At 48.3% G+C, this 21,640-nt stretch overlaps 1 protein-coding gene across 7 annotated transcripts in view; it reads left to right on the top strand.

Annotated features, from left to right (window-relative positions):
• Positions 1-21,640, top strand: part of SNAP47 (synaptosome associated protein 47) — a 103,171-nt gene that overhangs the window by 64,935 nt on the left and 16,596 nt on the right. For 2 of the 7 annotated variants that reach the window (XR_009531525.1, XR_009531524.1), the window contains 3 exons: positions 1,573-4,934; positions 14,337-14,434; positions 18,969-21,327. Coding sequence is in view for 1 of the 7 variants with exons in the window: in XM_060095010.1 (XP_059950993.1) it covers positions 1,573-1,719 (147 nt within the window). In the remaining 6 variants the exon portion in view is untranslated. Of the gene's footprint in view, positions 1-1,572; positions 5,945-14,336; positions 14,435-18,968; positions 21,328-21,640 lie in introns of those variants that run through there. The other 5 variants (XR_009531523.1, XR_009531520.1, XR_009531522.1 and 2 more) reach the window with 5 other exon arrangements.

The following is a 21,640-nucleotide window of genomic DNA, read 5'->3' as shown; positions in this document are numbered from 1 at the left end:
GTGGGTGCTGGGCCAGGTCGTCAGGCATTCCTTTTGATTCTAAGCACAGAGCTGCTTCCATTTGACCTCGTGGGTACTATTATGCCTTCTGAGACACCACATGGGTACAGTTTACTCTTCTTGAGGTGTGGCCTCCTTACCCGGCAGTAGCACTGCTCAGGATTGTCCCAGGCCACCTGTGGAACCTAGAGCTTTCTTGCCTGTGTCACCTGGTGGGACCTCTGGGGGCATGGGGCGGGATTTCAGTGTGGAGTATGATATATTATCAATAGATTGCACTTGGGGTCTTCTGAGGTGGTCACCCAGGCTGTTCACTAGTAACATCCATCCCTGTGTGATAAAGGACTTTGAATGGATCTATAGGCAGGTTAATCTACTGGGAGTTAGTAAGCAGGGCACCAAGGGCTCATCTTAATAGTTCAGATTCTGCAGTTCCTTTTTCTTGACCTAACCAATGATCTGAAACTTTCCCTAAAAGAGGAGAGGTATTAACATTTGCTGCAAGTAGTTTTGGTCATTAAGATTTCTCTTAAAATCATTTCTTTTTGTATCGGCTTGGGGATATTAAATTTTTAAACCCAGGTTCAGTAAGTGTGTAATTAAAGTACATTTCACAATGCAACTAGTCCCAATAGAATTGTAATACAATGCTGCTCTTAACTAGTTTATGAAACTGTATGAAGTATGACATGAGTCACAGAAATGGGGACGAGGGACTGCCATCCAGCCTGGTCGGCTCCCTTGGTCTAGCCATGCTGGAGCAGCCCTCCACGCTGTGGGCGCCATCCTCCCCTGTGGCATCACTGTGTGTTTATGGCATTTCTGAGTGTCCTCCACGTGTCTGCGCCCACAGATATCTTTTTACCTCTCCACAGAACCCCGCCGTCTCCCAGTTTTTCTCAGTGGGCCCACGGGGTTATGTTGTGTAACTGCTTCATCACCTTGGGTTATTTGTGCTGTGTTTTGTTCTGCCTTTTGTATTTGTATGCGAAATATTTCAAACATATAGACAAAAAAGTGTTTTGCCTTTCTTCTTAAATTTTGTTTTTCCAGCTTCAGTCTGCAGTTAGGCACTTGATTGCAGAAGGGTAATGAAAACAATGATTGGGTGAGAGCTGGAACTCAGATCTGAGTTGTAGGATCCAGATCCCTGATTCTGCCCTGTGCCGCTACTGTTTGCAGGAATTCCACATGGATGTGGTAACATTCCCAGCAAGGCTGTCAGGGTTGGTGAAACAGCAAACCGTGGGTTGGAAACAGCAGTGCCGCAGGGGTGCAGCTCCTGGGGCTGTGTGGTCAGTCTCCTTGCTTACGGCCTGGAGCAGGGCCAGCGAGCAGATACGTCATCTTCCAACAGCTCTACCTCGCCGACGGTCAGTGCCAGAAAGTGGCAGAGCTGAGACCCAAACCCAGGGTCAGGGCTGCAAGCTCTGGCTCTGTGCTCAGAGTGTTCATCATTCCCATTGACTTACATATTTTCTTAAGTACTGTAAGAATAACGGAAAGATATATTGTCTGTTTTTGAGAGTATAAGAAAAGGCACCCCTCCTGTCATTTGTGCTTCCCTTGCAGATCCTGAGGAAACTAAAAGATCTCGCGTTGGATGCCGAATCAGAGCTGGAGAGACAGGACGAGGCCTTGGATGGCATCGCTGCAGCTGTGGACCGGACAACCTTAACCATTGACAAGCATAATCGACGAGTGAAAAAACTGACCTAGAAGGACAAGAAAGCATAGAGGTGACTGCTTTTGTTGAGAATCTCTTCTCTGAGTATGTTGTTCTCAAGTCCTGCATGCCTCCTTTGAGATGACGACCCCAGGAAGTCATTCCAAGCGCCCTGCCCCGGGAGGTGTACAGCTGCCTCAGGGTGAAGGGCTGCCGTTGACGGCTGTGAGCAGCTTAGCTTGGGGTGATTGTGGCCGCCACCAAGGGATTCCCTTTCAGGGAGCTGAAAGTGCAGCTGGAGGAGAGGAGTTCCTGCCTGCAAATACAGCGAGCCACTTCCTCCCAAGGCCCTCTCGGGCTGCTTGTGGAGTCAGGAGCACACACGCATTCACACATGGGCTGAGCCCTATTGAGGTGGCCACAACAGCCAGGCGGCTCTTCATTCTGAGGGTGGGCTGCACCCAGCACTCAGGGACCACTCTGCTTGTCCACAATCCCAGGTCTCCAGTGGCACAACTAGCTGCATTTTCATCCATTTTCCATTCTTGATAAGCATAAAAAGGCTGGTTTAAGTCTCTGTGAAAGAAATCTACTTATTTCTAACCCTCTGCCTAGATGAACACTGCAGGCATATCCTATGCCAGCAAAATCTCTTCTCCAGGATCACATTCAGGTCTGAGCCTGCCTCTCCTACATGGGCTGCTCAGCACAGACCCCACTGCCTTCACTTTGTTCCAGTTTTCTTTGGTGGACAGTTCAGTTTCTTTTTGGTTGTATTGTAATTTCTAACCAAAGCTGAGCCTAGTATACCTCGAGGTCATCCTATAAGCACCTGAAATATTTTCACTGCTCAGTTTTTAGTCAAACATGAAAATAGTACATACTGCACCTATTTTAAAAAGTGTTAATTTTTGCTTTTTTGCCCCATTTCTACCCGGAAACAAAAGAGAAATGCCAGCTTTAGAATATTTTTTGAAGCTATGCATTGATGCTGCTTTTTGCTTGGTTTTGGGTATCTTAGTGTGTCCCTGGGAGAGCCCCTCATGGGGAGACAGAGGAAAGTAGAGAAGTGGGTGACCTCCCCCCATTCTCACCACAAGCCACCTCCAGACTGCTTTGAAATAGCATCCCAAAGAACCTTGCACAGAGGCTCATTTAGACCTTGTAGAGATGTTACTTTGAAGCGCCTTTCCTACAGCCCTCCTGGGATGGCGCCCTCAAGCCCTGTGCTGCCCTGCTGCACCACTCCACTTGCATACTAAGTCCTGGATCGTTTTAAGAATTAATTCACACATGCAGTGTTAGTTTTCTGGGGCTGCCCCAACAAAGTACCACAAACAGGAGGCTTACAACAATAGGAATGCACTTCCGGAGGCCACAAGTACAGGATCGAGGTGTAGGCAGGCTGTGCTCCTTCTGGAGACTCTAGGAGAGGGTCATTCCTGCCACTTCTAGTTGCTGGTACCTCCATGTATCCCTGAGCTTGTGGCCACATCACCCCAGTCTCTGCCTCCATTGTCATGTGGCCATCTTCCTGTGTTTCTGTGTCTCAAATCTCCCTCTCCTCTCTCTTATAAGGATCCATCCTAATCCAAGGTCATCTTATCTTGAGATCCTTACCTTGATGACATCTACAGAGACCCCGTTTCCAGATAAGGTCACATTCAGTGGTTCCCAGTGAGTATGAATTTTGGGTCACCTAGGGATGCCTAGCCTTGTCATAGCTGACCCATTCCAAAAAGACATGGAAAGTAGCACTTTTAGAAAGTAATGTTCATAAGGGTCTTTCAATTCTTCCCTGTTTTGCAATTTGGTATATTATATTCCTAATCTCTGTTTGTCTTACTTGGTTTGTACTTATTAACCTCCAAAATGAGAAGTGGACCTGTTCTTTCAAGGTTTCTCACGCTAATGCAGTATGTGAGCAGTTTGCTCTTGACCTTTCCTGGCACATCAAGTGATGGAGCTCTTGGAGCTCATGCTCATTCCAGGGGGTCTGAGCCCCATGCAGCCCCTTCTAGTGCTTGATGACAGGGAGGTCAGGGAGGACACGGCAGGTGTGAAGATGTGTCAACAAGGACAGTTATTGAGAGCTCATGCCTAGAGGCAGCGGCAGCTGGATCACGTCCCTAGGGAACTTGGAGGGATGCTGGAGGAAAGGCAGCTCGTGCCCTGGGCACAGGGCAAGTGCAGGTGTGCAGGCTGTGCCCAAATACTGTAGCTTCTCACAGCAGCCCATGAAGAGTGATTTCCCCTGAGGTAGAGTATGTGGTTCTCACCGTGGCCACACACTGGGCTCATGCCAGGAACTCAGAAGATACAAACACACACACACGCGCGCGGGCGCTGATCCCAGACCCCTCAGTCAGAGTCTCTGAGGGTATGTACATTACCCAAATGTTTCTAATGAGCAGAAGGGGAAGATCCGCAGGCCAGGTGACTTACTGCCGCCAGACCTGCTCTCTCTCTACATGTAGCTCTAGAGAGCCCTGAACAGCTGAGATGAAAACGAATCTGTCCCACTCATGACGCTGTTCTGAATCCAGGTGGGCACTGCTCAAGAGTTCCCAGTGCAGCCTCCAGCAGCCAGCCTGCCTCTGCTTGTCCTGAAAACAGATACCACCCAGCACTCGTGTGGCATCAGGGCCGTACACACCTCGGCTGCTAACAGGCCTCTGGAAAGCAGGGGGCCAGGACTCCGTTGGTGATCCCTCGCCAGGAGCCAGCCCTGAGCTCTCTGGGCCTCACGCTCTCCTAATCCATCACCTGGGGATGCATAAAGCCCAGACACTCTGGGCATGAAGGTGTGTGGTACAGAAGACATTGTACTGTTAGAGGATTATTCTCCGGGCCTTTTCTCTCCCATGAATAGTTAAATTGATAGAGACTATGGTCTGTTTCTATGTGGAGACTTAGAGTGTAAAAAAAAAAAAAAAAAAGCCATCAAGGGCCACTTTATGCTATTTTTTTAAACCTTGGCCCCAGAGTTAACTTTTTTAACCTTAACCCCTTCCAGTAGCAGAAAATCCACGTGCCAAACTGTTAGTCACCAAGGCTGAAACAAAATTGCCGGGAACCGTATAACACCAGGCACTGATTCCCACGGCACACTGATTCCCCACCCCAGGTGCACTAATTCCACCTCCCATTGCTCCCTCAACTTACAGTGTACTGACTCTGCCTCCACACTTCAGACATGGGAAGGACACGAGGGGGAACAGATATTGTGATGCTCCTAGAAGCAGTACCAGGGGAAGGAGATGAGCAGGTAAGCTGGTGATCTCTCCTGCCATCCTCAGGCAGCCCAGGTGGTAAGTGCCGTGATGGCTAGAACCCAGTGGATCCCATCAGGTGAGTAGACCCTCTGGAGAGTGACAGGAAGGGCACACTGAGCCTGTTGGCATCATCATCGCTGGTGTTTGGATCAGGACCTACTGTGTCTCCTATTCTGTTTTTTACTTTCCTGATGTGGAGTGTGTCCTCTAACATTGACATTGGGTTTATGTGTGGGGTCAGGCTCACCCACATGAGTCCCAAACTCTATTTGCCGCTGTTTAGCCTGTGACTGCGGGAATTATGAGGGGATTATGTTAGTTTGTTGTCACCCCGTAAGGTGTTTGTACTTCCTAAAACATGTAACCCTTTGAGCTCAGTTCTACACTCTGTAAAGGTGGGCAGAATACAAGACCCACATCTGATGCAGCCGTGAGACCAATATTGAGCTGAAATGAAACTGCTTTGACATTTCATCAAAAATGGCTGATCCTTTTGTTTGTTTAGGGCAGAAGTCAGGAGACTTTTTCTATAAAGGGTCAGGTAGAAAATACTTCATCTTTCAAGCCGTATGGTGTCTGTTGTGAACAAATGGCTGTGCTATGTTCCAGTAAAACTACCTGTGAGATTAGAATTTCATGTGTCATGTGTCCTGAAATGTTATTCTTGTTTTGATTTTCTTCGTTCAACCATTTGAAAATCAGACATGTCCTTAGCTTGCAGGCCATAGGAGAACAGACTGCAGGGCTTTGTAGTCACCTGCCCAGGTGGGTGTGTGCCTTTTGAGGTTTCACATAAAGTTGTCCAGCATTGTCTGTCCTGGAGGGCAACTTACTTCCTTCCTCAGCCCCAAACTCAAGCATGGCCTGAGCTCTTCACATGCCACTGCTGCTGGTGGCCAAAGCTGAGTCTAGCGTTGCGGCTGGGAGGGTTCTGGACATTTTTGCCATAAAAAATAAAAAGGGCATAATGAAAAAGACAAAAATGGCATAATGAAACATGAAAAATTAATGACAAAATCTTTAAAAGATTTTATTGTGGAAAAATGAAAATACTAAAAATATTTTAATACAATTAAAATGTGTGTAGATTCATGGTTATAGTTGTATTTGGGTATAACTTAGAGGAAGTGATGATGCTTCCTTTCTCAAAGTCAGTCATTAAGGATTCAGGATCTAATGTCAGTTGTAAGTTCTTTACGATATAAAAAAATCTGTTGTCTCTTCAGGTTTTTCTGGAAGTAAAATAAAAGATGAAGGATGCTATTTCTTATCAATATATATCTTGTGTATACCTGGTAGTACATATCTGGACTACATTTAAATGTTCCATCACATGTCCAGTTCTTATATTTAACCAAATCATCTAAGCAAGATCTGTGCCAAATGCCAAAATTCTGGTTACATCATGTACTCCTCTATCAAATAGCAAAAACATTTCACCATTTTCAAGAAACTTACGCTCATCAGGAATCACATAACCATTTATTTTTGTGAAGGATAGGAGGTCCCAGATTCTTCTTTTCCCTCCTTCTAATATTGCATAAGTTTGGTAAAGAAAGCATTAGAGAACAAGCTGCCATATCTAAATTAGCTAAAGAATCGATAATTAATGCTCTCAAAGACTGTTGTGAATTAGTTACTTTATCTTTTATGGCACAGTTGCCGTACAGCCAATTAGTTGTGTGACCGAAATGCTTGCAGCAAAGATGCTTACAGCAAACATACTGGTCATAGGCTGGGAGACCCCTACCACCTTGTTTCCTGACTGTGCTCAGCTGTTCAGAGCCTCAAAGCCTGCACTGATGGCACAAAGTCAGTCCTGTTCCTTTTAAAGGCAGAAATGGGGAACTGTAGAGAGAGAGGAGTGAGATGGGAAATGGCAGATACTGGTTTCCACAAGTGATCTTCTCTGGAGGCCCAAAATCAGCACACACACACACATTTTAGGAGAGAGGAAAAAACAAAAGTCAGTCCTTGAGGGCTTCCCTGGTGGCGCAGTGGTTGAGTCCGCCTGCCGATGCAGGGGACGCGGGTTCGTGCCCCGGTCCAGGAAGATCCCACATGGCCGCGAAGCGGCTAGGCCTGTGAGCCATGGCCGCTGAGCCTGCGCGTCCGGAGCCTGTGCTCCGCAACGGGAGAGGCCACGACAGTGAGAGACCCGCATACCGCAAAAAAAAATAATAATAAAAAAGTCAATCCTTGAGACATTTTCAAATAACACAGGAAACTCAACTATATGCAGTCAGTTGGGGTGGGGGCTTTGGTTTTGGGTTTGATGAAATGGCCTCTTGGAGACAGTTGTATTGATTGGGGCATCAACCCTGGCATGAGACCACACGACAAGCAGGTGCCTCCAAGGCCCCACTGGCCTCACCTGTGAGGAGCCCTCTCCCCTCTCACTGCTCCCAGTTTAATTATTAGCTATGGGTTTGAATAAAACTTGAAGCACTTGCAAATTGTAATCAGTTTTCACATTTGCAACTGATTTCCACAGCCAAATAATATCTCAAGCTTTTGGCACCCATCTGGAAACTTAGAACAGCAGTGGGTTTGCCCAGGAGGTAATTTTCCCTGATTCATTTTGAAAGTGAAAAGTCACAGGGTTGGTCCTTCAGCCAGGGTGGTCCTGCTTCCCAGAAGGACTGCTCAGTCTCATCCCTCAGCTTCCTCAGTGAGAAGTAGACCGGCACAGGCAGAGTGGAAAAGGCATAGATTCAGAGACAGCAGGAGCTGCTCGCCAGCCCAGGAGAGCCATTCAGGGGCCACACGCAGTGTCCAGGTGAGGAGACCCAGGCTGCAGGGGTGGGGAGCTATGAGCAGGACCATGGTCAAGGCTGTGTTCTGTGGGCCTGACTCATGTCCTGGGCTCTCGCTGGTTAGGCAACCATGTCCAGGCCTTACCATCATGGGTGGCTACTGTCCTGGGGGGCACTGGTGCTGCACTAACTGTCCAACATGTTCTCCCACCAGGTCTGAAGCAGCACTTGCTCCTCAGAGCCCTCTGGATTTGACTCTTACCACCTATCACAACCTCTGCCCCTTTGTCTCACCCTGGGGAGGCAGGTGTGAGCTAGGGAATGGGCAACTCACTTCCCCCATCCCTTCTGGAGGTCGGAGGGTTAGGGACATCAAGGGCATGTTTCCTAGAATGAGTAAAGGGCAGGGTGCAGAAACCCAGCTGTACATGAAGGAGGGTCAGGGCCTCACAGATGTCCCAGAATGCCTCTTCCTCCACACTCTTAGGCTGCTTCCACCCATCAGCAGTGGCTGTTCTGTTCCCATGCCTGGCCCATGGAGCTGGTGCTGAGAGATTGAGGCTGGCCCCTTTTTAGAGGCTCAGGGCAGATGCCTTGGAAAGGGGTGGGAGGTGGGGTACAGCCATTGGGCTCCCACACCATGGAAGGTGAGGACAAGCAGAGAATGCACAGCCTTGTGAAGTCCCTTGGGTGTAGTTGTTTGGACCTTGCGCTGCATTTTCCAATGGAAATGATGCTCTAGAGAGCAGTTTGTTTCCTAATGTGATGGCAGCATTGAGATGCACAGCATGGGAATGAAGATGATAGGGATGGGTCAGAGGGCAAGGCCAGGGGTCCCATTCCCAAGTGCCCAGTAAGTGGGTCATCTGTGAATCAAACACTCAAATCTGTTCATGGGTGCTTGCCTTGCTCTGAATGCTTACAGAAACTCCCCAGAGGGGAGCTCTGTTTACATTTCTTATGGACAAGGAAACAAACACCTAACTCCCACCTAGGGTTGACACTCAAGCCTCTGGGGGCTGCTGAGATCCTGACTGCCCAACAGGAGCAAACCCACAGGAAGGACTGTGGGGAGAAGGGAAGGTATCCCAGGTCATTGGTGTGGTCTGGATGAGCCAGGGTTACTTACAGATCCAAACCCACCTATTTATGCCCCACCTCATAGAAAACTGGTTTCTTTTCGGAAGCAGTAGCTGTCTGCTAAACTTTCAGACCACCTTTCTTACCAATTGGCTTGTTCATGTAGGACATTGCCTTGGTGCAGGAGGGTCACAGAGGGGGTTTGCAGCAGTAGCTGGGGAGGCGGTGAGATGCCCTCTGGGACACTCACTGTCCTGATCCCTCCAGCTTAACCCCAAATCAGGAGGTACCTGAACCTGGAGCCTCACTCATTCTGTGTGCTTGCTGGAGTGTGCGGTCATGAGGAAAGGCACCATTGCATCTTGTTCAAGCCCACTCTGACCTCTGGGTGCTATGAAGTAAGCACTCTGCCCTCTTGGCATCATAAGCTAGCCTGAGGCTGCTCACAGCTCCACCCACTCTTGCTTGCTCAGCTCTCCCTTGTCACACTGCCCAGCAGAGGAACATCATCATGTGTGGGGTCTCCCTGTTACTCTGCCCTCAGGGTCCACAGACCTCAGCATGGGTGGGGTCTCCCCATCACCCAGCCCTTCACTCTTACCAGACCTTACAGCATGGAGTAGGGTCTCCCCATCACCTGGCCTGGCTGCAAACTGTACAAAAGAGCAGATGGAGGTGTATGACCTTCCTGGGGCTGCTATAACAAAATGCGACAAGCTGGGTATCTTGAAACACCAGAATTTAAGCTCTCACAATTCTGGAGGTCAGAATTCTGAAATCAAGATGTTGGCAGGGCCCTGCTCTCCTCAGAGGCTCTAGGGGAGAATTCTTTCACCTTTCCACTTTCTGAGGCTACGCCTCTCCATTTCCACTGCATCTTTGCATTACCTCTTCCTCTTCTGTGTGTCTGTCTCAAAATTCCCACTGCCTCTTTCCTATAAGAACACTTGTCAGTGGATTTAGCATCTACCAGGTAATCCCACCTGATCTGCTCATCTCAAGATTCTTAACCTAACTGCACATGTAGAGACACTTTTTCCAAGTAGGTCATATTTACAGGTTCCTGGAATTAGGATTGGACATATCTTTTGAGGGCAACAGTTCAGCCTATTATAGTCTGCCTGCTGTTCCTCCTAAATTCACATTCATCCCGCATACAAAATACATTCACTCCATCCCAACATCTCCAAAAGTCTCAACCCATTATATAACAGCTCTTCATCCAAAATCTCATCTAAATATCATCAGCTCTGATTTCATCATCTGAATCATCTAAATCCAGTATTGGTGAGACTCTTGGTATGGTCCGTCTGGGGCAAAATTCCTCTCCATCTCTGATCTGTGAAACCAGAAAACAAATTGCTTCCAAAATACAGTGGTGGGACAAGCATGTGATACATGACAGACTGTTCTTACTCCAAAAGGTTGGGGGAGGGGAGGGGGAATGGAAGTTAGGAAGGGTCACCAGAGTTCCTGTTTCCTGTCTGGCATGTGAGGAGCTGGGAAGTCGCTACTCCATCCTAACAACAATTTAAAAACTGAACAAACTGAAAATGAACAACCCTTCTTGGATCAATTAAAGAAGTGAGTTCACAGGGCAAACTTCCTAACTCATTCTCGGAGGCCAGCATTTCCTTAATACAAAACCAGACAAAGACATTACAAGAAAACTACAGACCAATATTTCTCATGACCATAGATGCAAAAACCCTCAGCAAAATATTAGCAAACCAAATCAACAATGCATAAAATGATTACACACAATGACCAAGTGGGATTTATCCCATGTTTGCAAGGCTAGTTCAACATTCAAAAATCAATATAGTCCATCACATCAACAGACTAAAGAAGGAAAATCACATGATCATATCAATAGATGTAGAAAAAGCATATGATAAAATCCAATACTCATTCATGATAAAAACAGCAAACTAGGAACAGAGGGGAGCTTTCTCAACTTCATAAGGAACATCTACAAAAAAATCTACAGCAAATATCATAGTGGTGAAAAACTAGAAGTTCTCCTGCTAGGATCAGGAACAAGACAAGGGTGTTCCTTCTCACCATTCCTTTTCAACATTGTACTGAAAGCTAATGCAATAAGATAAGAAAAAGAAAAGTATACTGATTGGGAAGGAAAAAATAAAACTGTTTATGCTTGCAGAGAATATGATTGTCTATGTAGAAAATCTGATAGAATTGACCAAAAAAACCAAACAACCTGCTGGAACTAATAAACAATTATAGCAAATTTGCAGGATACAATGTCACTTAATATACAAAAGTCACTTTCCTATATACCATTGATGAACATGTATAATTTGAAATTAAAAACAATGTCATTTACATTAGCACCCCTCCAAATGAAATACTTAGGGAGAAATCTAACAAAATATGTACAAGATCTCTATGAGAAAAACTACAAAATACTAATGAAAGAAATCAAAGAAGAGCTAAATAGATATTCTATGTTCATGGATAGGAAGACTCAATATAGTCAAGATGTCAGTATTTCCCAACTAGATCTATAAATTCAATGCAATTCCAATCAAAATCCCAGTAAATCATTGTGTGGATATCAACAAACTGATTCTAAAGTTTATCTGGAGAGGCAAAAGACTCAGAATAGGTGACTTGATATTGAATGAGAAGAACAGAGCCAGCGCATAACCTGACTACAAGACTACTATAATGCTATAGTAATCAAGACAGTGTGGTATTGGTGAAAAAATAGACAATTGAAACAGAATAGAGAGCCCAGAAGTAGACTCACATGAATATAGTCAATGGATCTTTGATAAAAGAGCAAAGGCAATACAATGGAGCAAATATAGTCTTTTCAACAAATGGTGCTGGAACAACTGGGCATCCACATGCAAAAAATAAAAAATATGAATCTAGACACAGACCTTACATCCTTCACAAAAATTAACTCAAAATGGATCATAGACCTAAATGTAAAACATGAAACTATACCTAGAAGAAGATAACATATAGGAGAAAACCTAGATGACCTTGGGTATAGTGTTGCCTCTTAGATCAACACCAAAGTCATGATCCATGGAAGAAATAACTGATAAGTTGGACTTCATTAAAATTTAAATTGTCTGCTCTGTGAAAGATACTGTCAAGAGAATGACAAGTCAAGCCACAGAATGGGAGAAAATATTTGCAAAAGACATACCTGATGAGGACTGTTATCCAAAGGACTGAATGAACAAATAAACTGCGGAGCATCTAGACAATGGAATGTTACTCAGCACTAAAAAGAAATGAACTATCAAGTCATGAAAAGACATGGAAGAACCTTAAATGTGTATTACTAAGTGAAAGAAAACAATATGAGAAGGCTACATAGTATACGATTCCAACTATATGATGTTCTGGAAAAGGCAAGACCGTGGAGACAGTAAGAAGACCAATGGTTTCCAGGGACTGAAGGGAGAAAGGGATGGATAGGCAGAGCACAGAGAGTTTTTAGGGCAGTGAAACTATTCTGTATGATACAAATATAATAATGGTTATATTTGTCAAAACCCATAGAATATAACACCAAGAGTGAACCCTAATCTAAACTATGGACTTTGGGTGATAATGATGTGTCAGTGTGAGCTTATCGATTATAACATATGTACCCCTCTGTTGTGGGATTTTGGTAGTGGGAGACACTCTGTGTATGTAGGGACAGGGAGTACCGTCTCTATACCTTGCACTCAATTTTGCTGTGTAAATCTGCTCTAAGAAAGAAAGACTACTTAAAAAAAAAAAAAAGCAGGGAAAGGAGGGAAGGAGAGAGGGAGGTAAAGGAAGGAATGAACGCAGTCTCCAGTCCCAAGCAATACTAAAATCCAGCAAAGTCCTTGCAGTTTCAAGACCTGAGAATAATCCTCTGTGATTCAAGGCTTTGCCCTCTGGGCCCAACTCCACTCTTGGAGTGGAGTTCTTCCTTTTTCTTGAAGGATAGAACATGTCAGCAGCTCAGTAGCTCTATCAGCCTGTTTGCTGCCTGTAGAATTTCAGAAGTCCAACAGCCGTTTTTTCGCTCCATCCCTTTCAGTTTAAGCTGTCAGTGTTTCTGCTGATTAACATTCTCAAAAAACTTGTGGGTCTCCTGTGTTTATCATAGGGATCCACACCATAGACAAGAAGATCTGATGCTTCCTGGGTAACCCCATCTCTATTCCTGGCTTCTGCTGAGATGGTTGAGTGCATCCATGAGGTCACACCCTTAATCTCTTCAGCCACGCTGTTGGCGTTCTCACCAGTGCACACTTTGCCAACCATAAATCTCCTAATTTTAGCCTCTTTTGCTATCTGAACAGGCTGAGAATTTCCCAAATCATCAGGTGCTCATCATTTCTGTTTAACAGTTCCTTCCTCAGTTTATCTCTTCCCTCTCAAATGTTACTATAAACAGCCAAGGGGTACCAGGCTACACCTTCAAAACTTTGCTTAGAAATCTATCTCTTTGTGTTCATTTACAAGCTATGCTTTCCACCCAACAGTAGAATACAGTTCAGCTGAGTTCTCTGCCACTTTATAATAAGTTTCCTCCAGTTTCCAATAACATGTTACTCATTTCCTTCTGAGCACTCACTGGCAGAGTTTTTAACATCCATATTTCTACTAATAGTCTATTCAAGGCAGTTTAGGCTTTTTCTATCACGTGTCTCAAAACTTTTCAAGGCATTACCTAATTCTAAAGCCACTTCCTTATTTTTAGGTATTTGTTGCAGTGGCACCCCACTCCTGGGTAATAGAATCTGTATTTGTTTCCCGGGACCATAACAGAGTACTACGAACTGGGTGGCTTGAAACAACAGAAAGTTACTCTCATAGTTTCGGAGGCCAGAATTCTGAAATCAGGGTGTTGGCTGGGCTGCGTCCTCATCTGGGCTCATCTGGGGCTCCAAGCTCATCCAGGTTGTTGGCAGAATTCAGCTCCTTGCAGCAGTGAGACTGAGGTCCTCATTTCCTTTCTGGCTGTCAGCTGCGCCGCTCTGAGCCCCTGGAGGTCACCCATGTTCCTTGCCACATGGTCCCTCCATCTTCACACTAGCAGCAGAGGCCAAATCCTTCTCATGCTGTGAGCCTAGGACTCTCCCTTTGCAACCAGCTGGAGAAAACTACTTTTTTTTTTTTTTTTGTGGTACGCAGACCTCTCACTGTTGTGGCCTCTCCCGTTGTGGAGCACGGGCTCTGGACGCGCAGGCTCAGTGGCCATGGCTCACGGGCCTAGCCGCTCCACGGCATGTGGGATCTTCCCGGACCGGGGCACGAACCCATGTCCCCTGCATCGGCAGGTGGACTCTCAACCACTGCGCCACCAGGGAAGCCCGAGAAAACTACTTTTAAAGGAAGTCATGTGATTAGGTCAGGCCCACCTGGTTATCTTCCTATCTTAAGGTCCACTGATCTGGGACTTTGATTCTATATATCTGCAAAATCCCTTTGCAACAGCACCTTATTAGTGTTTGATCAAATAACTGGGAGAGGCTGTGTGTACACCAGGGCAGGAATTTTGAGGGTATCTTAGGATCTGCCCCTCTCTGTTTCCAGCATCCAGGAAAGCTGTGGCCCGGCCCTCATTGCTCACCCACAAGGAGTAGATGCATCGACCCCCAGTGCTGGCTCTCCTTGCTGTCTGTAGGACTTCAGTAAGTTACTTCCCACCTTTGAAGATTCATTTCTGCACCTATAACATGTGGATTCTGAAGATCCACAGTCACAACCAGGCAGAGCCCCTGGCCCAGCCTTACTTCCTCTCTGCTTATCCGTGAGACGCCCCCACCCCTGACAGCTGTGAGAGGTCCTCACACCGGCTTCAGGAGCCAGGAGAGAGTGAAGAAAGGGCTTTATGAAGCCATTCCTGTTCCAGGAGGCTGTTAGTGCTGAGGGCCTGCGAGAAGTCCCCTTCCTCTCCTTCACACGTTCTAGGAGACGGAAGGAGCACAATGAAGCCAATCATGAGGGCTGCAGCTATGGGGAAGAAACCCCCTCACCCTCTTGGCCTGGAGGGCGAGGTGACCAGATGCCTTTGTCATCTCAAAAGGAACCTCTTGCTATGGTTCTAGCAGCCTATTTTCAGGGTGACAGCCAGACCAGAACCTGCAGCGGTCCAGGGAGGTACAGCTGGGGACTTCCAATGAAAATGGCCAGCTGGACACCAGCCCCATCCACAGAAATGTTCCTATTTGTTCCACATGTTCGGTGTGTTTTTAGTTTAATGGTTTCTATTGTGGTGCACAGTGTTTCCAGCAGTAAAGTCAGGACAGACAAGAGGTAACTGTGGACCCAGGATCCCCATATAGCGAGTAGGGCACTGCCCAGTTGCCAGTGACCAGGGGTGTGAGTAAGGGTCTGAGAGGGGACATCAGGGTTTGCTGCTGTTTGTGGGTGCAGCTCACGCCAAGAGAAGGGCAGTACAAAGGGAGAGGACAGCAGGAAGAGATGCAGACCTGAGGGGTGAGGCCTCTACGGAGCTCCCCCTGCTCCATGTGGGGTCCCTCAGCACTCTGCATGCTGTGGATGGATTGGCGAGACAGTGTTTCCGATGGGGAGCTGGCTCTGCCTGATTGGAGAGCAAGTCCAGAGCACCCTGCCCTCTGGGGCTTGAATCTTGTCTGTTTGAAAGCAGGATCCCCTTGAATTTAGTTCCTTCCCACGGCATTTCAGTGCAGTAGACATCAAGCATTTCTGACAGTCATCGAGCACAGGTGGTGAGCTCCTATCACTGGAGGTGTTCCAGGAACCAGGGCACTCTCAGTGACTGTGCTTTTTTTGGAGAAACTGCCATAGGGACCTGTCCATCATGTAACAGCATGTAATGCTGTGGTTCAAAAACCCGCCTTCCTACCTGCTTGTTACAAGAGGGTCGCTAACTCAAATTGCTCGTGTTTGGGCCTGAGACAAGTCTGGCCCTCCTGGCCAGCACTGAGATCAGCACTTTGTTCAACAAACACCCCTCAGCTTCTGGGAGGGAAGAGAGGCAGTCCCTGCCTTGGAAGGGCTCAGCATCCATGGAGAGAGGGGCCGAGGCCCAAAGTGGGGCAGAGATCTTCTGATAGCACCCAGGGCACTAGGAAGCTCCCTCTGATTGAAACAGAACGGGGAGAACAAGCCAGGGCGTCTGAAGTTCTCAGTGCTGTTGACAGATCTTGTGATGAATCGACTGACTGCACGGAGCAAAGCTCACCTGTCTAGTGCCTGGGAACCTTTCTAGAAATTGCCATGGAGTCAGTCTCTGGGAGACAGAGATGCAGGTTCTCCAGGTGGCAGGCCCTTCGGACTACCGTCTTCTCTCTCCTCTTTGCACCAGGGCTGCAGGAACCCTGTGGGGAGGGGCCCACCTGTAGGAGGGTGCTTGGCAGAGGAAGCAGAGACAAGGCCCAGTCTGTGCTCTCTGGTTTTGGCCCCCACTCCCCCTGGGGAGATAGGACAGGTGGCTGCAGCATGCTGGCATTCAGGGTGAGCCCTAAGCAGGCCCAGAGGTGATACTGGAGCCCCCATTAGGGTCTAGGTGCATCAGCTATACCCACGTGCAGCTGGGTTCCTCCACCCTTCCAGTGGGACCTGCCAGGGGTCAAGTGGGCACATTTATACCCATAAGGGTATGCCTGGCACACAGTTGGCACCAAACCCCATTTAGGGTCATGGCTACATGAAGTCCAGTTGGATGGCATAGGGGAGGGCTCCTGAGGGGTACGCCGCTGGGAAAAGCTATTTTTATTGCCCTAAACCTCAAGCCTCCAGCTTGGGTGTGTCTCCGAGCAGGGGAGTGGTGAGCATGGCGTGGCGGGAGTGAGGAAGGAGAAAGCAGAGGGCCTGGGCAGCGTCCTGGGGAGAGGGAGGGGTGGGCGTTCCTAAGGCCCCTTCCTGTAAAGAAGAAGGCCCCATTGCTTGGGACAAGCACAGTCCTGCAGGAGGGTGTCGGCGGTCCTTGTGGAAGGACTCCACACTTGGCACCCGCCTCTGACCGGTCTCTTATTTTAGAAAGAGGGCCGGACATTTTGTGCATTTGTACGACTGAAGTTGCTGTGTGCTTGGCATGACTAAATCGCAGACTCTCACCAAAAGCAGATGTTTATCTCCAGATGCCATCCCAGCGAGCACATGGCCTGAATAAATAAATAAATTACTCTGCAATTTCAGAAGTAAAGCATGCCTGTCAGTATTGGCTTTCAGTAATTTTCAAGGGAGAAAGTTCCAAAACAAAAGTCTGCTTGGATTTGGAAATGATACCTCCTTCAAAGCTTAATTCTTTCCTTATGTTCAGAGTCTGATAAAAATGAGATACAGATTGAGGCCTATTTTAATACAGTCCTGCTATCTGTATAGTGCTAAAGGATCAACATAAAATTTTGTGCGGGAAGTATTTTGCTCATTCATTTGTTGAGCACACTCACCTCTGAGTGTGGGCTTGCCTGGACCCCTGCCTCCGGACCCCTGGGAAGATGTGAGAGTGAGCTTGTAGCCACAGCGAGGCAGAAGTGGGCTGGGCAGTGGTCAGATGGCAGGGAATTTGGACACGGACAGGGGGAGGGCATCCAAGTGGAGGGGACAGGCGACGGAGGGGGCAGGGGGCAGCTGGTGCAGAGCTCAGGTGGCATCTCCCAGCAGCTGGAATCTGGGCTGTGTGGAAGGTGGGAAGGGGTGCACTGTGAGCTGCTTGTCTTTGGTAAGCATCAGGGTGGGGGGAGCAAAGGACCCACACCCTCCAGGCACCACGCCTAGACAGGGAGACGGGGTGAAACCCTGACGGGTGTTCCGAAAACAATAACTGAGGTGATACAGTGGTACCTGCACACACCGTGGAGCCTTCCGGACAAGTGTGTCTGCACATAGGCCGCCCTCAGCTTGGACAGATATCAGCAGACCACGGGAGGCTCCCTGCTCCTTGATGAGCCTCCTACCTACTTCTTTTTTTTTTAACTTTTTATTTTATATTGGAGTATCACCGATTAACAGCGCTGTGATAGTTTCAGGTGCACAGCCAGGCAGCTCAGCCATACGTATACATGTATCCATTCTCCCCCAAACTCCCCTCCCATCCAGGCTGCTACATAACATTGAGCAGAGTTCCCTGTGCTGTACAGTAGATCCTTAGGGTCCCACTTTCTGACCAGACCCGCGGCCTCCTCAGTCCCTAACCTTCAGCTCCTCAGGCCTTGGTCACCAGGATTTGCACAGGATACTAACCCGGAGCCCTGCCCAGGGCCGGCCTCTCTCCCTCCCGATTCCAGAGCTGGGTTTGGTCAGGGGATGCATGCCTGGGGTGTCTAAGGGTGCAGCAGGAACAGCCTTGTGGGGTGGAAGAGAGAGGGATAGCCTGGCTCTAGGGCAGAGGAGCCAGTGGGAGAGAGTGTTCTGACCTGTAGCCCACCAGGCTCCCTTGGTACTCTTGCTGTCAGTGTTCCTGAGCCTGGGTGAGGACACATCATGGGACAATGGTGTACGTACGTGAGTGTGTGTGTGTGTGTGCATTGGGTGTGGGGTCAGGTGTGTGTGATGGAGGGTATGTGGGTGGATTTAGAGGTGTGTGTGCGTGGGTATGTTTGTGGGTTTTGGTGTGCATGACTGTGTATGTGCATGGGTGTGCGTATATGTGGGTGTGCAAGGCTTTGGGGGGGGTGTCAGTGTGTGCGCATGTGGTTTTAGGATCTGTGTGAGTGTGGATGTGAATCAATGTGTGCATGAGTATGTACATGGATTTGGGTGTGGGACCTATGTGCACGTGAAGGGGTTGGGGTGTGAGTGTGTGTGCATGGGTGTGTGAGAGGGTCTGGGTGGGTTGGGAGCCTGGACCGGGGTGCCCTGTGGCAGGACAAGGAGTTCTGCCTCCTAATAGCCGAGGTCAGCCATGTTCTGTTCCGTCATCAGGCAGTGGCGCCCAGAGAAGCTGTGCAGCCCTGGGCAAGGGTGGATCTGAGGCTGTCTGCTCCAGACTTTCCCCTCTACCACCCACAGTACATTAGTCGCAACATCTGAATTAGGAAGTGTGAGGGCGGGTGAGGGAATGGTGCTCGTTTGGGTGGCGTGCCCAAGGCACTTAGCAGCTACTACTGTCAGCTGCACATTGGTGTCCCTTAGGGAGATGGAAACCTGTGTCTGGGGCAGAAGTGGTGTCGTCTCAGAGGGACTTGAGTTTGGTCTCCACGTGTGTGGTCAGCCCTTGCTCCTTGCCCACTCCAGGTCCAGCGTGTGATACATGTGCTCTGTGTGGGCTCTGGCTTCCCATCCAGGTGTGTGGTCCTTCCGTCTGACGTTGAAGCCTTCCTATTGGTGACAGCCAGGTTGTACTGGCACTGGTCATCATCATTCTCTTCTTCGTAGTCTGTGCGCTCCCCATGCAACAGTTAATGAGTACCACCTCAGCACAGAGCACAGCAGTCCTTGGACTACAGCACTCCATCTGAGTGGCCCACCAGTGTGAGTCACAGGTCACAGCGCCCAGTAACTATGGAAGACCAGCAATCTGTGCCCTATCCAGTGGACACCAAACAGTACTGCTTTCCTCAAGTTTTGGGGCCACCATACGAACTTTTTACTCTTCTCCCAGTCTTCTGCTTCAGTCACAGACCCTGGACCTTTCACACCCCAGGGAGGAGTTTCCCAGGACGTGGGACTTTGGCATGAACATTAGGATGTCACTTCCCTGTCCTGGGACCTGAGGAACCCTAGTGAATGCAGGGTCCACATGGTCCCTCTGAAAAGGCACAGCGGTAAAGAAATTCATTAGCCAAAGTGGCTTCACAGCGCTAAAACCTCCCGCCTGTGTTTCTCAAATAAGCAAGGCACACACATCCTTTGTCGGGGCGTACTACACTAGTTTCCTGTGCTCTCCCATCTCCACCTCCACTGCTTCCTCCCTCCATGGGAGAGGGACCACACGCTCACCAGAGCACTCCAAGGAGGACTAGCTGGGAAGGGCGCAGGATGTGCACAGCCACGGGGCTCCCTTCGGCCCATCTGCTGCTGGCTTTGAGCAGCCCAGCACCCCACCGGACACCGGGGGCCCTGTTCTTAATGCACCACCCAGGGAAACTTGGGTCGAGCTCTGGACTCTGGGAAGAGCTGAGGAAGCTGGGTCAGACATAGAATTTCTCTTGGAAGGACAGGAGTTGTGGCACCCCAAGTTCTCTGCAGACCAGCAGAGAACGGTATCACCATCTTCCCTGGTATCACCCCACCCTCCTGCCCCCCAGGGAGGGGTGCCACTCCTAGCTGGCCCGGCTTTGGCTCCTGGCCAGCTGAGAGCCAAGGATGGGAGAAGGAAATGTGCATGAGACAGCTACACCAGCTCACCTAGGCCCAGGCTCCAGACAGGGATGGTGACGCCCGGGGGTGGGCCCACACCCAGCTCCTCACTCCAAGGGGCAGTGGGACCCTCATGGCCTCATCTCTTGGACCCCATCCTCCCCGAGTGCTGTCAGTTCCTCCCCAGTTGCTGTTGGTCCCACTCCCCACTGCAGTGTACGCAGCGCCTTGTTACAGCCAGAGGAAGACTTTGGGCCAACTTTCCACTGAGGAAAGGGAGGCTGCTGTCCATCCTCCCCTCCTAAGCCTGGCTCAGGAACGATACTGCACAGAGCTCAAGGAGAGGCAGCTGAGGAGGGTTGAGGAGGAAGAGAGGCTCCTGGTTTAATCCCCACCCCCTGACGAAGGGAAGGGAAGCTGAGGCTCTGCAGAAGAAGAGTGAACCATCCCCTAGGCAGCCCAGGGCCCCGCTGTGGTGAGAGCCAAAGTCTTACCCTGAGAAGGAGCATAGGGCAGACAACCTCTGAGTCTACCCTCTGGGCCAAACCATCCTGCCCAGGAGGTCAGGCGTTCCTCCCCAACTCTAGTCCTGTATTTTCAGGTCTTCACTGAAAGAGGCCAAATGAGTTTCAAAGAGTTTAAGGAAATCAAAATTAAAAAGTAGAAAAATTCACAAATACGGAATCTGCAAATAATGAGGGTCAACTAATTAATGGTTTGTGTTTACTTTCTCTCAGAAAGGATCATGCTGGCTTAAAATAAAAACATGTATATGGAATGCTTAAAACTGGAAAAAAGCTTAGGAAACTCTGGCTTGTGGAGGAGGAAACAAACCAGGATACTGGGTGGAGTCACCTCGGGAGGCTAGACCAAGGCCAAACGGGCATGTAAATACCTACTTTTGTCATATCTCTGGATGAATGTGGGCAAGCTGAAGAGTTCACGGCAGAAATAGTTTTTTCCCACACACCACCTCCTATGCAGAGCTGTCTGGGGTCCTTCTTTAAGGTACTAACTGCATGCTGCAGTTCTGGAACCCTCCTGGTTCTTCCGTGACCCACAAACATTGGAACTAAATGTCTGCATAGATTAGGGATGGCTCCAGGGTCCTTGCAAGTTCTGGGTGCTTCTTACTAACTTTTCTAATTTATAATTAAAAATGCAAGCAGCTGTGTGGAGCTTTGCAACACAAGTTTGCCTTCCCTGGAGCTTCTGGATCAGTGTCTTGATATTGCAATGCAAACTTAAAAACAAAACATTAAATTTCCTGTAAAACCAACAAAATAAATTGTAGCAGAGACCATAAAACAGCCTCTTCCTTGACTACCATGGTAAAAGTCACAGTTTAAACACATAGTAGTAAGTATATCATTAGACTGATTTGAAATCAAGCTTTAAATCCATGATCTCCTCTCTGGGATTGTCCTTCAATTGCAATTCTCATCTTATTTATGGATTGACCATTAAACATTAATTCCTATGATAATAACTGGTCCTGAAGAACTGTTTGCAGTAGTAACTGTGCAGACACATTCTCACCAGGTGCCCTGCAGGGTGGGAGCCTGTACACCTCCCCTCCAGAACTGATGTTTGCTTTTTAGTATACC

Source organism: Mesoplodon densirostris, chromosome 3 (genome assembly GCF_025265405.1).
Source record: "Mesoplodon densirostris isolate mMesDen1 chromosome 3, mMesDen1 primary haplotype, whole genome shotgun sequence".
In the NCBI taxonomy this organism is placed as follows: Eukaryota; Metazoa; Chordata; class Mammalia; order Artiodactyla; family Ziphiidae; genus Mesoplodon; species Mesoplodon densirostris.
The sequence above is the reverse complement of the archived record's forward strand: the minus strand, read 5'-3'. Positions and strand labels throughout refer to the sequence as shown.